The sequence below is a fragment of the Rattus norvegicus genome, chromosome 16 (assembly GCF_036323735.1).
Source record: "Rattus norvegicus strain BN/NHsdMcwi chromosome 16, GRCr8, whole genome shotgun sequence".
Classification (NCBI taxonomy): domain Eukaryota; kingdom Metazoa; phylum Chordata; class Mammalia; order Rodentia; family Muridae; genus Rattus; species Rattus norvegicus.
Genome location: NC_086034.1, coordinates 1936860 through 1951458, shown reverse-complemented (window position 1 = coordinate 1951458; position 14599 = coordinate 1936860). Strand labels below are relative to the sequence as shown.

The 14599-nt window shown below is 38.1% G+C and overlaps 1 protein-coding gene across 5 annotated transcripts in view; it reads right to left on the bottom strand.

Moving 5' to 3' along the window:
* Window positions 1-14599, bottom strand: part of Dnah12 (dynein, axonemal, heavy chain 12) — a 166616-nt gene that overhangs the window by 147933 nt on the left and 4084 nt on the right. The window contains exons 1-6 of one of the 5 annotated variants that reach the window (XM_063275066.1): window positions 6671-8929; window positions 6181-6257; window positions 5864-6066; window positions 2474-2555; window positions 2163-2189; window positions 1150-1339 (exon numbers count right to left, since the gene is read on the bottom strand). In XM_063275066.1, coding sequence (XP_063131136.1) covers window positions 1150-1339; window positions 2163-2189; window positions 2474-2555; window positions 5864-6033 — 469 coding nt within the window. In that variant the 5' untranslated portion in view covers window positions 6034-6066; window positions 6181-6257; window positions 6671-8929. Of the gene's footprint in view, window positions 1-1149; window positions 1340-2162; window positions 2190-2473; window positions 2556-5863; window positions 6067-6180; window positions 6258-6670; window positions 8930-14599 lie in introns of those variants that run through there. The other 4 variants (XM_063275065.1, XM_063275067.1, NM_001419553.1 and 1 more) reach the window with 4 other exon arrangements.

The window sequence follows — 14599 nt, the reverse complement described above, 5'->3', positions numbered from 1 at the left end:
ATCTATTCTCTAATTAAGTTAGTTTTTGTAATCTAAGTCTCTAACTTGATATTGTAAGGTAGAGTTTGTTGTACATTAAAATACATATGAGGGAAAACTCCCTTTCTTGCACAAAAGCAAGCTTTTAGCATTATTTTGGCCTTCCTTTGAAGGTGGCTTCCAATACAGAGACACTCCTTAGGTCTCAGTCCTTTTCATTCTATCTGTTCAAAGATCATTGGCATGGCCATTTAAGAAATTCATTCTAAGATAGCTACCAGGGATTGGGGGGGATGGGGGTTGCAGAAATGTTAGTAAAAGGTTAGAGAATTTCAGCTGGCTAGGAGGAAAACACTGGAGCACTATTATACAATATTATGAAGATAAAAAAAAACACACTGTTTACAAATACTTAACAGTACTTTTAAGCATTTTCAGCACATAGATGATGTTAACTGGTTCACCTTAAAATATTTAATTTAGTTTAACTAATTTAATGCATACATTATTTTGAAGCATTATTATGGCTGAGAAGTGATACTCTGTCTCACAAGCAACAACAACATTCCAATAAAAATTACAAAGATTAAAATACATTAATGTTTTCTGACAATTATAAAAATAGGATATCTCAAACCATAGGGACAAAGTGAAAAATCAAATAGCAATAAATATTAGCTGATAAATACAAAAGGTACCCTTAAATTACAAAGTCTTTAGATTGTAATGTCAAAAATAAAATGTAGGTAGAAATTATATTGAAGAAACACATGCATTTAAAATATGTATTGTTCAATATTCAACTTACTTCTACTATTTTGTTGTATTTGGTTTCTGTTTGTTTTGCTTTTAGTATTTTCTAAACAGGGTTTCTCTGTGTAGCTTTGGCTGTCCTGGAACTCACTGGGTAGATAAGGCTAGCCTTGAACTCAGAATCTGCCTGCTTCTGCTTTCCAAATTCTGGGGTTAAAGGTGTGTGCCTCCACTGCCAGAGTTATTTTGCTTTTCTGAGACAAGATCTCATGTAGCCCAGGCTGGTCTCAAACCCACTGTCCAGCTGAGGATGACCTTCAACTCTTTTCCCCCAACTTTAGCTCTCAAGGGCTGGTATTACAGATGTGCGCATGGGCAGCGGTAAAAGAAGCTTGGTGTGTGCCAAATGTTACTTACCCAAATATCTCTTCATGCTTTTTTCAAAGTCCATTGACACCTCATTTATGAGACTTCCGAGCAGTTCTTCTCTTTTTTTCCCTTCCTTTAGGTGCTCAGGTATCAGCATTAACATGTGGTCCAGCCACTGTGGCTGAATCGGTACTATAGGGCTACTCTCTACACACTGCTTCATGAATATGTAGTTTAACTTGCAAACATTAAAAGAACAAGCCAAATGGTCAGAGTGACTTAGCATTTCAGTCTAGCACCTAAATTCTGTTTTCTAAAACAACATTCTTTCAGAATAAAAAATATTCAAAAAGTCTCTCTCACACACATACACACAGTAAATAATAAATGTAATGTTTTTTAATTAGATAAAATAAACAAAAAATCTTGACTACTAAAAAAAGGTTCTTCCATAATATTCTCAGTTCACAAGGAGGTTATGTCTTCAAGCCTCTACCCCACTCAAATCTTAATGGACTTAGAAAATGTATAGCCCATCTGCAAACTGCTTCACAGTTTCCTACTCCTGGATCCTTTACTAGTAAATAACTCTTACATGTTGTCTTGTGTCTGCCAATCATTTCCCAGCCTGTGCTGTTACTCATGCAGTATCTCTAAGACACAGTGCATAGCACCTGGCACATAGCTAATACATAGTAACTCTCAGTAAGTACTTGCTAGGTGCAAATAAACATTATAGCAACAGTAGGATAATTATTATACCAATTCTATGAGGCAGATGCATTTCTTTTATAACTGCTATTTTGAATATTTTTTCAATAGTTTGGAATTGGAATAAGAACTAAAATATTTATACACATTATCTTCAAATAAGGGATAGCATCACAAATACAACTCTTTAAAATTTCATTTGTTGTCTGCAACATGCTTGCTCCTTTGGATAGAGAAATATATATCTGTTTAGACATCTTCCCTAGGAGGAGACTTGGTAGGTAGTCTTAGAAGAATACTTTGTGGTAATTATTTTGAACATTTTCAAGACAAAAAAAAATTCAACTCACTCCTTTTTTTTTAATTTCACTGGTCATCTGTCAAAACAAAAAACAAAAGCAAACAATGAGGACGTTTAAAACATTTTAATCAAATAAAATCTTAAATATACCCATTCTTTTAAAAGTGAGTTCAAAGCTGGGTGGTAATGGCACATGCCTTTAATCCCAGCATTTGGGAGGCAGAGGCAAGAGAATCTCTGAGTTCAAGGCCAGTCTGGTCTACACAGAGAAATCCTGTCTCTAAAACAAACCAAACAAAGACTGCTATTGAGATTCCCATAAGGCATAAAACTGTACAGGGCTTTCAGGTGAGAACTCACCGTTGGAGGGAAGTCTGGCTCCGGTAACGGGGGGATTCTTTTATCCAGGGTTTTATCTAGACTTTTTTTAGCTGCAGAAATTCTGAAATTTACAATTAGAAATTTTTATGATAAAATGAGCATTAATCACTAAAATACTATAAGTCGAACATTTTAGACATCTATTAATACTAAACAGAGAAATCTTCAAGAGAACTTTACCTTATTTATTTATTTATTTACTTACTTACTTACTTACTTACTTACTTATTTTCACACTTGAACTCACTGTGTAGTTGAGGCAGGTCTGCAATTCATGGCACTCCTACTGTCTCAGCTTGCCAGGGTGTTGAGATTACAGGTATGAGTCATTATGACTGCCACTGACTCAACTTTTTATGAGAAATAAATCCTAGCGGCTATTACCAATGATATCTTAAATTTTACATTATTTAAGAATACCATAAAGAAGTAATACTGAAAAAGAAAACCTTTTCACTCATAACTTAGAGATAGCTTACAAATGAACCCTGAGATAGACTAAGCCATCCTCTGTTCAAATGTCAACAAATCAGAGAAAGCTTTCCTTATGCCCTGTATTAATATCTCTTGAAGACGTCACAAAGCTTCTCTCAGCTGACATGCCATCGAGACTGAGGAGACAAGGAAAACAGACTGGGGTCACGTGAGCCACAGTCACATGAAGAGCGCCAGAGATACTCAAGAGGCCATCGCAAATGCTGGTGGCATGACTGAAGTTGTGGTAGGTAAATAAATCACGTTTAACTCCAGTCCTTTTTTTTTTTTTTTTTTTGGAAAGAAATACATGGAAGTTCTACTTTCATCGTTGTTAATATGGTCCTATGGTTGGGAACTTTTGGGAACTTTGAGGCAGTATATTTTATCAAGCAGCAAATCAAAGTGGTATAGATCTGAAAGACTCTTGTCTTGAAAACAACATAAAACAAAACAAAACAAAAACTGTCTTGTCATCCATGCAAGCAATACCACCTTCCCCTTTTGCTGCTTATTAAAATATCTCTAATAATTTCCTGTCGTGTTTCTGTTTACAATATTTGGCTGCCCTTCCTCCTTCCTTTCTTACTCATTCACTCACTTCCTCCCCTCCCCCTCCCCCTTCTCCGCCCCCTTCCCTCTTCTCACTATGTTCCTGGCTGATCTGGAACTTGGTGTGTACACCTATTGGTCTTGAAGTTACAGAGATCCACCTGCCTCTGCCCCTTAGGTGCTAGGATTAACGTATGCACCACCGTACCTGGCTTATTTGGAATATTTTAAAGGCATCCACTGCTCTAAAATACATCTTGAGTTCTTTATCATGGCCTATAAAGCCCTGCTTCCATTTCCTCTTCACCTTCTACAGTCTTCCCCAGGCTTACCGTACCTTCCTGACACTGACAGTTGTCAGCTCCTGTTTCCTGACTTTGGTGGTTGCTATCCGTGTCCCTGGATTGACTTTCTCCTGTTTGTTTAAGTGGAAGGTTTCTTCTCATTCCTTTGTTATCTATTTATTAAATATTGTCTCCACCAGCTGTTCCTGCCATGATTCTGGGAGAATGCTCTATTATGTTATCTTATCATTTATTTCTTATTCACACAGGATCCCACTATTTTCAACCCAGGCTAGCCTGAACTCACAATCCTCCTGCCCTAGCTTTCTCAGTATTGAGATTACAGGCATGTACCCCACACCATGCTTTCTATATCTTGTTTCTTCAAAGGTCATCATCATCTTCCCAGGCAGAGGTGGTGCATCTTTAATCCCAGCACTAGGGAGGCAGAGGCAGGCAAATCTCTGAGTTTGAAGCCAGCCTGGTCTATACAGTGAGTACCAGAACAGCTAGGACTACACAAAGAAATCCTGCCTCAAAAAAAAAAATTAAAAAGCACTCATCCTCTAAAGCACTGGTCCCTAACCTTCCTAATGCTGCAGTGATTTAATACAGTATTTCATGTAGTGGTGACCCCTAACCACAAAATTATTCTTGTAGCTACTTCATAGCTGTAATTTTGCTATTGTTATGAGTGGTAATCTAAATATCTGTGTCTTCCGGTGGTCTTAGGTGATCCCTGAGAAAGGGTCAGTCAATCCTCAAAGGGGTCATGACCCATGGGTTGAGAACCACTGATAGAAGGAGTTCCTATAACTTGTTTTTTATGTGTTTACTGTCTTATCCTGTTGGCAAGCAAACTTGTTAAAAACACAGTCTTTTACTATTGTTTTCTATGCTCTTCCTAGTGACAGGCACACAATGTAATCAGGGAATTAGTATCACCACACGAAATGATATAAATTTGTAGAAAGGATTAAAGCAATGTGTGGAAGGGATTCAAACACTTTCTAGACATGGTAATCCATAAACTAAATCTTAATTACAAAGCATATCTTTAAACAGAGGAATATACAGTATCTTTGGAACCGTTAGTGGCTCCTGAGCTACTTACAGGTACATTTGCAGATACACACACACACACACACACATCTACACACACACAGCTACACACACACATTAAAGAGTTTTTAAAAGAATGAAGAGGACATGGGACCTCTATCAACATATATAGTAATATAAGTTAAAATTCCTCATAAATTTAGCTTTAAATATGAGTAAGTGAATGATAGGATAATAATTATATAAATCCAAGAAGTTATATGATTCTAGACCTGTTAACTATAAAACGTAACTTTCAAAGCTTAATTGACAATATGACCGTCAACAATGTAACAGTAAAACTTAACTCACTTGTAAAACCTCTTATAAGAGAGTTTGACCAAGAAGGGAAATTCCTGATTTGTTTTCAAATATCAGTACAGTTGCTAGTATAATAGTAGACACAATAACAAGATACTTGAACTTCAGAAACAGGCCACTTGGGTCTAAACCTCAGGGGCGTGAGAAAACTACTTCTCTGCTCCTTAATTCACTCATTTAAAAAATATAGGTTGAGGCTGGATAAATGGCTCCGGACCTAAGTCTGACTTCCAGCACCCACATGGCAGCTCACAACTCTAGTTCCTTTTCTGACTTCCCTGGGCTCTTGTATATACATACTACACACACATAAACTCAGGTGCCACGCGCACACGCATGCACACACACACATGTAATGGTTTTAAAATAAAAAAAATATAAAAATAGTTTAATAATAGTATTTATTTCATCAAGGTGCTGTGAGAAATACTGATAAAGTAATAGGAACATTATCTGAATAAGCAGGCACTCTACAAAACTGGTTATCATTATGATTAATTCTCAATTGCTTTTCTAATTAATTTTAATTTTAATCCTTATTTTACCCATGGACCACCTCTATCGTCTTCTAAAGTTTTGAGTCTAGAACACTAATCATTAAGCCAAAGCAATAATTACTTACTAATATGCTACTTACACTAATTGATTGATTTTCTTCTGCTGTTCCTTAGATCTTCGGTAATTTAGCAACTCACTTTGTTTTGGTGTGTCAACACCTATGTTTTTGGGGGGATGAACAATAGGGGGCAACTTCAAGTTCAAAGCTTCCTTTTCTGCTGTAATGGCAGTTTTGTTAGGATCTGACATCTTGGTCTCCTAAGGATCTAAATACTCTATACTCTGCAAAGAGAAAGTTTATAAAGCCATTATTGTATGAAATTAAGCCTGAATATATCCGGTGTATGTTACACACCGGTACGGTAACTAAAACCCCAGCTGTTCAGATTTACTTACCAAGTGCGGTAGTGGTTAAAGAATGGCAGTTGAGAGGAGTGGGCAGGAATTCTAAACACAGCTCTGCTAGCCACTTGCTATGAAGAAATGAAGCCAAATTATTTAGCTTTTAAAATCTGAAATTAAGGAACTGAATTAGACATGCTTTAAACAGCCTTTCAACTCTAAACTCCTGGGTTTGTTGTTTTCCCCTGGACGCAAACCACAAAAAAAAATACAACAAAATTGCCCCTCCCCCAAGCTGGTATTTAATATCATTAATATTTTTTAAAACATTATTGAATCAGACTGTCTAACATCCTAGAAAGTGATAATTGACAAAAAAATAGTCATAGTTAATGCAAAGCAAATGGCAAGCATAAACACTCAACACTGTAACTATGGTTTCAACTACACTTGCCCCAAATGCCCCCGGGGTTTGGAGATTTTCTGCAGACACCCAAGTCATAGATCTTAGAGGGAAAGGAAGAGAAATGCAGAGAACTGGTACCTATCTGATTCTTCTCGTTTGCCACTCAGAGACAGACAAGAGTTTCTCTCCTGAAGGGCTACAGCAATCCAGTAGAAACAACATAGTCACCATGGAAACTGTATGACCTACCAGAAGGGCTGGATGAAGGTTGCTAGGAGAGGCCGTTGCTGAACTAAGACAGACTCAAGATAAACAGTTACACTGTTTTTAACTCAAGCGAATTGAGGCCAAGTTGGTTTTTGTTGCTGTTGTTGCTGTTTAACTAACTGCCTTACCTTGAAAGGAGTCCAGGAAATCAAGATTTTCAAATTACAGGAAAAGGCATGAGTAGAAAATTGGATCCATTGGAGAATATATAGATTTATATAAATATTCATTGTCAATGAAGAATAGTCTTCAAGTGTCCCCAAAGTGACTTTATGAAACTACTGTAACCAAGCCTCAATACAATTTATCTTGTTCTTATATTTGCTGTTTGTTTATACGACACTTTCAGGAAGTCCTTACCAAAAATCAAACAGGTTAAGGTATGCAAACTTTGCATCTATGTTTAAGGAAGGAATGTTGTAACCTGAAACACCAATGTATAGTCCAAGAAGATTATGAGGGACGAATAAAATATTGTGGAATATTTTGTGTCTGTTTGCATACCTAATGGTTTCACTCTGAGCCTTCTGTCACTCCTGTACTCACTCTCTCCTGTGCTCTCCCCACACTGGCTCCTTTGCTCCACTCAGCTATTGTCTTTTCTACTTTATCACTGTGTTTGCGTTCAAATAAAACCCCTGCCAGGAGAACCCATGAGATCCATGTCTGGCTTGTTTCATCAGACATGACCTGCCACATTTAACACCTTGTCTTGCCACACGCTACATCCATTCCTCTGGTGTTCTAGGGATAGCTGGAACTATCAATCTTAAGTTGGTATTTTCAAAGGCCAGGCCAAGAGTGGGGAATAGTGTTTAAACACTTTCCTTCTTCCCGGGCCTTATTTCTCCCACCAAGTCCCTACAGATTTTCCCCTGAGTATATCTGCATCAGTGATTTTGTCAGGATTAGCTCATTTTTCCTATTTGCAAGGTTGTCCACTCTGAGGAACTGCTTGGTACTGAAGGTTTTGGAGATTATAGTGCTAAATTTTCTTCTCTCCCTGGCAGAACAGCAAAGCAACAGGGTTTGTTCTCAAAAACACCCTTCTTGCCCCAGCCTTGGAGGAAAGGAGGCATAGCAGACCACAATTTAGTTCAGAGCGTGCTTCTCAGGCCCAGTGCAGATATCTCCTCTAAAGCTGATTTTTTTTTCAGTTTCCAGATGGTAAATTTATTGATTTTTTAAGCAACATGTGAGTATCTTCTGTGTGCTAGTCGCCATCTCAGATATTGTTTAATGATGAAGCATCATGTACTCCCGTGTCCGGCACACAGTAAGTGCTCCATATGTGTGACTTCAGTAAGAGAATGAACGTTATAGAACGCTGTAGCATGTTAAACCAAGTATCTGTGTGCATAAAACAAAATACTTGCATGTTTATGTGATAGGGCTTTTCATGCTACTTTCACTAGGCTAAAACACAAGGACAAAAGGGAAGGCAAACACGAATTAATTTAGTGATCCAGTGAAGAGATTTTATAGATATAAATCAAATCATCATTAACCGACGTTAATCTGTGAAGAACATCCTTGGACAACCTGTCTCCATCAGTAGTCTCTTTTTAAAAGTTTTTTTTTATTAAATACCTATTCAAACCCTTTGCCAGTTAACAAATTTGGTCATTTAACTGAAAAAAATTATTTGATGTGTGTGATGGAGTCAATGCCACTATTACCCTAATCCAAAACCACACAAGGACACCCCCAAAAAGAGAATTACAGACCAATATTCCTTATGAACATAGATGTAAAACGTTTCAGTAAAATATTTGTCTATGAAGAAGCATGACCATGACCACAGTGACTCTTATCAAGGAAAGCATTTACCAATTTCACAGGTTTAGCTCTGTCAGAGGGCAGAGGGGCAGGCAGTAGTTGACACCTCTACATCCAGATCCACAGGCGGCAGGAAGAAAGAGAATCTGAGCTTGGGAAGTACTTTTTGGAACCTCAAAGCCTACTGCCAGTGACCTCCAACTAGGCCATACTCCCTAATCTTTTCAAATAGTGCCATTCTGGTGACCAAGGATTCACATCTATTAGCCTATAGGAGCCATTCTCATTCAAACCACCATAACGTTAAAAAGATTATACACCATGGTCAAGTTGGCTTCATCCTAGAAATGCAGATATAGTTCAACATCCATAAATCAATGAACACAAACCACCACATAAACAAACTGAAGGATAAAAGTCACATGACTGTCTCATTTCATGCAGAAAAGGCCTTTGACAAAATCCAACATCTCTTCATGGTGGGCAGACGAGAAATACAAGGGACATACCTCAACATATAAGGGCAATTTAAAGCAAGCCATCATCAACATCATCCTAAATGAAGAGAAATGCAAAGCAATTTTATTAAAATTTAAAAAACAAGACAAGAATGCCCATCCTTTCCACCCCTATTCAATATACCACTTGAAGTCTTAGAGAAAGAAGACAACTGAGGGAGATCAAGGGGACAGGGACAGGAAAGAAAGAAGTCAAAATGTTTTCATTTGCAGGTGACAGGATTTTATATATAAAAGACCATAAAGACTATACCAGGAAACTTCTATAGCTAATAAACACTTTCATCAATGAAACAGGATAGCAAATTAATACACAAAAATCATAGCCTTCCTATATACAAATGACAGACATACCAAGAAAGAAATTAAGGAAACAATACTTTTCATAATAGCCTCAAACAAACAAACTAACAAACTTCAGAAAAACTCTAATCAAGCAAGTGAAAGACTTGTTTAATAAAAACAATAGGAGCCAATCGTGGTGGTGTATGTCTTTATCCCAGTATGGAGAGGCAGAGAGGTGGAGAGGCAGAGAGGCAGAGAGGCAGAGAGGCAGGGAGGCAGGGAGGCAGGGAGGCAGGGAGGCAGGAAAGCAGGGAGGCAGGGAGGCAGGGAGGCAGGGAGGCAGGGAGGCAGGGAGGCAGGGAGGCAGGGAGGCAGGGAGGCAGGGAGGCAGGCAGATCTCTGAATTTGAGGGCAACCTGGTCTACAGAGTGGGTTTCAGGACAGTTATGGCTTAACAGAGAAACCATGTCTTGAAAAAAAAATGAACCAAATCAAATAAAACAAAAACCAAAAACCTTTAGGACATTGAAGCAGGAAACAGAAGAAGAAGAAAGAAGGAGAAAGAAGGAGAAAGAAGAAGGAAGAAGAAGGAAGAAGAAGAAGAAGGAGGAGGAGGAGGAGGAGGAGGAGGAGGAGGAAGAGGAGGAGGAGAAGAAGAAGAAGAAGAAGAAGAAGAAGAAGAAGAAGAAGAAGAAGAAGAAGAAGAAGAAGAAGAAGAAGAAGAAGAAGAAGAAGAAGAAGAAGAAGAGAGACCAAGCCATAGAATGATGCTGTGGATCGGTAGCATTAGTTTTGTGAAAATGGCCATCTTACCAAAAGCAACCTACAAATCAATACAATACTCATCAAAATTCCTGCACAATTCTTTACAGAAATTGAAAAGAAATTTTAAAATACCATCTTCAACTCCATATGGACACACAAGAAACTCAGGATTGCTAAAAACAGAAAACAAAAACAAAATTCTGAATAATAAAAGAATTACTATAGGTATCACCATGCCAGGTTTCACGTTATATTACAGAGCCATAGTAGAACAGCATGGTATTAATATAAAAAGCACATACATTAATCAATGGAATCAAATTGAATGCCCAGGCATAAGTCCACACATCTATGTTTTTTTTACAAAGAAGCCAAGAATACATATTTCAGAAAAGACAGCATCCTTAACAAATGGTGCTGTTCAAACTGGATAGTTGAATATGGAAGAATGAAAATAGATGGGGCTGGAGAGATGGCTCAGCGGTTAAGAGCACTGACTGTTCTTCCAGATGTCCTGAGTTTAATTCCCAGAAACCACATGGTGGCTCACAACCATCTGTAATGGGACCTGGTGTGTCTGAAGACAGCTACAGTGTACTCATATACATAAAATAAAGATTTTTTACAAAAAGGAAATAGATCCATATCTATAAACTTACACAAAACTCAACTCCAAATCAATCTAGGGCCTCAACATAAGATTAGATATCCTGGATCTGATATAAGAGACAGTAGGGGATGGGTTTGAACTCATTGGCGCAAGAAAGGATACCACTCACATAGGTGCTAAGACCAACAATTAATAAATGAATCTTCATGAAGCTAAAAGACTTCTGTACAGCAAAGACAGATTTGTACAAAATGGCATCCTACAGAAGGAGAAAAAAAATCTTTACCAATTATATATCTGATAAAGAGGTAGTATCTGAGAAGCAGATGCAGAGACCCACAGTCAGACATTAGGTGGAGCTCTGGGAAGCCTGCAGAACACTAGGAAGTATTGCAGGGGCCAAACAAGTCAAGGATAGCATGAGAAAATGGACCACAGAATAACTAACTAGGGCTCATAGGGGCTCACAGAGACTGGACAGAGACTTGGAGAGCCTGCATGGGTCTGACCTAGGTTCTCTGCATTTATGTTATGGTTGTGTAGGTCGGTGTTCTTATGGGACTCCTAACAGTGGGCGCGGGAGCTGTCTCTGACTCTTTTGCTTGCTTGTGGGACACTCTTCCTCCTACTGGGCTGCCTTGTCAAGGGATGCCTTGATAGAAAGGTACGTACCTAATTATGCCATGTTTGGTTGGCATCCCTGGAGGCCTGCTCATTCTGAAGGGAAAGAGAGGAGTGGATCTGGAGGAGAGCAAAGGGGCTGGGAGGAGAATAGGGAAGAAAAACTGCAGTCGAGATGTAATATAAAAAAGAAAAAGACACCTCCTCATCTCTTTCGGGTAGCCCCACTCTCTAATGATCAGGCATCCAACTTTATTTGAGCCTATGGAGGCTGCTCCTATTCAAACCACTACAGAGATCTACTCAGAAGGGACGGAAAGATTGTAAGAGTCAGAGGCAGTAGATGGTACCAAGGAAATAGTGTCTATTTGTCATAACAGTACTGATTGAACTCACATGCACAAGCTCTGTGCAGGTTTAAACCAGACAAAATCCTAGCACTGAAAGGAAGAACTGGACAAAGTCTCACCTCTACTGAAGAAGGTCTTTGCAATTGATACATACTGGAAAAGGGAAAACGAGTTTTTTCAGTTGATTATCACTGGGTATATCAACTATACTCCCGAGCAGGCCTCATGGAGCTGGCCAACAAATTTCATGAGTTTTTTTGTTCCGTTTTGATATTTTTGTCTCACTAAGTTTTTTAATTAATTTTTATTTTGGAGAGAGAGAGAACATGAAGTTGGGTGGGTGGGGAGTTGGGGAGGAGAAGAAAAAACATGAATAAAAATATATCATAAGAAAAACTTTAAGTAAATTAATCATTATTATACATGTGTCTGACTGGGGTGAGGGTGACATGTCATAGCAAACCTTTGGAGCCAAAGGACAACTTCAGGAATCATATTTTCCTTCTACCTTTACATGGGTTCCAGGGATTAAACTCAGGTTAAGATTTCATAGCTTTTTTGTCAGCTGAGCTATCTCACCAGACTAGGAGATAACTAGATACACACACACACACACACACACACACACACACACACACACACACACACACACACACACTATTTATCTTCTTAACACTGAGTTTTAAGAGTTCCTTGTATATTCTAAATGCAAACCTTACATTAGATATTTTGCAAATATATACATAATCATTCCTGCTCTGTATTTTGTCTTATCCTTAATGGTGTCCTTGAAGAGCAATCATGTCTAACCTCAACAAAGCCAATGTGTATTTTGAGGTCATTTATGAAAAGTAGATACTCCTATGAAGAGTTTCTGTTTTCTTCTAATTTTGTGTTTTACTCCATTATATCTTTACATGGTTACAAGTTAATGTTTTGCATAAGAATATGCAAATGCAAGGGCTGGATGGCACAGCAGTTTAGACCACTTGTTGCTGTTGCAGAAGACACAGATTGGATTCCCAGCACCCACATAGTGGCTCACAACCAGCCTTAGCTACAGTTCCGTGGAGTCTAATGACTCTTCTTAGACTTCTTGGGCACCAGGCACAAACATGGCATATACACATGCATGCAGGCAAAACATATGTATAAAGTAAAATAAATCTTATTTTTAAAAAAGAAAATACAAACACCCCAGTATCACTTGCTGAAAAAGACTGTCTTTTTGACATTGATGTGCATTGGCATCTTTATTTCTAAAAAAATCACTCGAGTATCCAGAGATGGTAGTGCACACAGGTCTATGGTTTCAGGTACTCAGAAGGCTGAAATTGGAATTTATGAGGTCAAGGCCAGCTTGTACAATATGGCGAGATCCTATCTCAAAATAAAACAAAAATCCCTCATTTGATATAATGTAACTGTAGGGTTTTGTTTCTGGACTCTCGGTTGTATTCCTTTGATTTGAATGCCTGACTATGGGTGATGTAACATTGTCTCGATCACTATGATTTAGTAAAACAATTACAGTCTTAGAACCACATAGTTTTGGTCTTCTTTGCTCTTTTATGAAAGACTTCTTTGCTCTTTGATGAAGAAAATCAGTTTTTCTGTTGTAGGCCCTTTGTATTTCCATATGAAGTTTAGATTTTTGTAAATGTCTGTTTCCTTCCAGACAAGGTCTCACCACTATGTAGCTTTGGCTTCAGTTTGTACATTGTACATTTCTGTAAATTTTTTTTTCTTATTTGTAATTACATGTTTTTCTAATAGCTTTCAATAGTTTGTTTATATTTAGGATTTTAACTAGATGATGGAGGGAGATTCTTTGCTGGTCATAACTGTTCTAAAGGCCTTATGCACATGGGTGAGCATCCTTCCCTTGATTTGGGAAATCTGCTTTTACTGAAATGTTTTTTATTGTTTTAGCATAAAATTCTTCTTTCATTCCCATAATTCATTTGTTTGTTTTTTCATAGTGTCTTACAGATCTCAAATGTTCATACTTTGTCAGTGTATGAATGTTCCAATTCCTCTCCTTGTCTCCAAGCTCTGACATTTCCTTCCCATGATCCTTTCTGTTGGTGACACTTGAGGTATTGGGGCTTTTGTTTCCAGTATTTCAGTTTGATTTTGCTTCAGTATTTTCAACTCTTTGTTCAATTTTTATATCATGTATTGATTTCCTTATTTCACCCAGCTGTGTGTTGTCTTGGAACACATTTCACGAATGTGCATCCTTTTTAATTTCTGTGAGCATACTTGGGATCATTCTTTTGTGCTCTTTACGATTTCATCAAACTTATTGCAATTAGAAGCTAGTATTTAAGGATTAGTAACTTGTGGAGCAGTCATGCTGCCTCTCGGTTTTATTTTCATGGGAACTGAATATCTGGTGTTACTTTTTTATTTTACATTTTCTTATTTAGCTTATGCCTCTCTCTCTCTCTCTCTCTCTCTCTCTCCCTCCCTCTCTCTCTCTCTCTCCCTCTCTCTCTCCCTCTCTCTCTCTCTCTCTCTCTCTCTCTCTCTCTCTCTGTGTGTGTGTGTGTGTGTGTGTGTGTGTGTGTGTGTGTAGGTCAGAGGACAACCTGTAGGAACTGGTTCTCTCCTTTAACCACGCAGGTCCTACGTATTCGGCTCCACACTTCAATTGTGGAAACAGGTGCCTTTACCCATTGAGGCATCTTGCTAGCCCAGGCTGAATTTTTTTTTAAAGATTTACTTATTTATTTTATGTATGAGTACACTGTTGCTGTCTTTAGACACACCAGAAAAGGGCATTGGATCCTATTAAGATGGTTGTAAGCCACCACGTGGTTGCTGGGAATTGAACTCAGAACCTCTGGAAGAACAGTCAGTGCTCTTA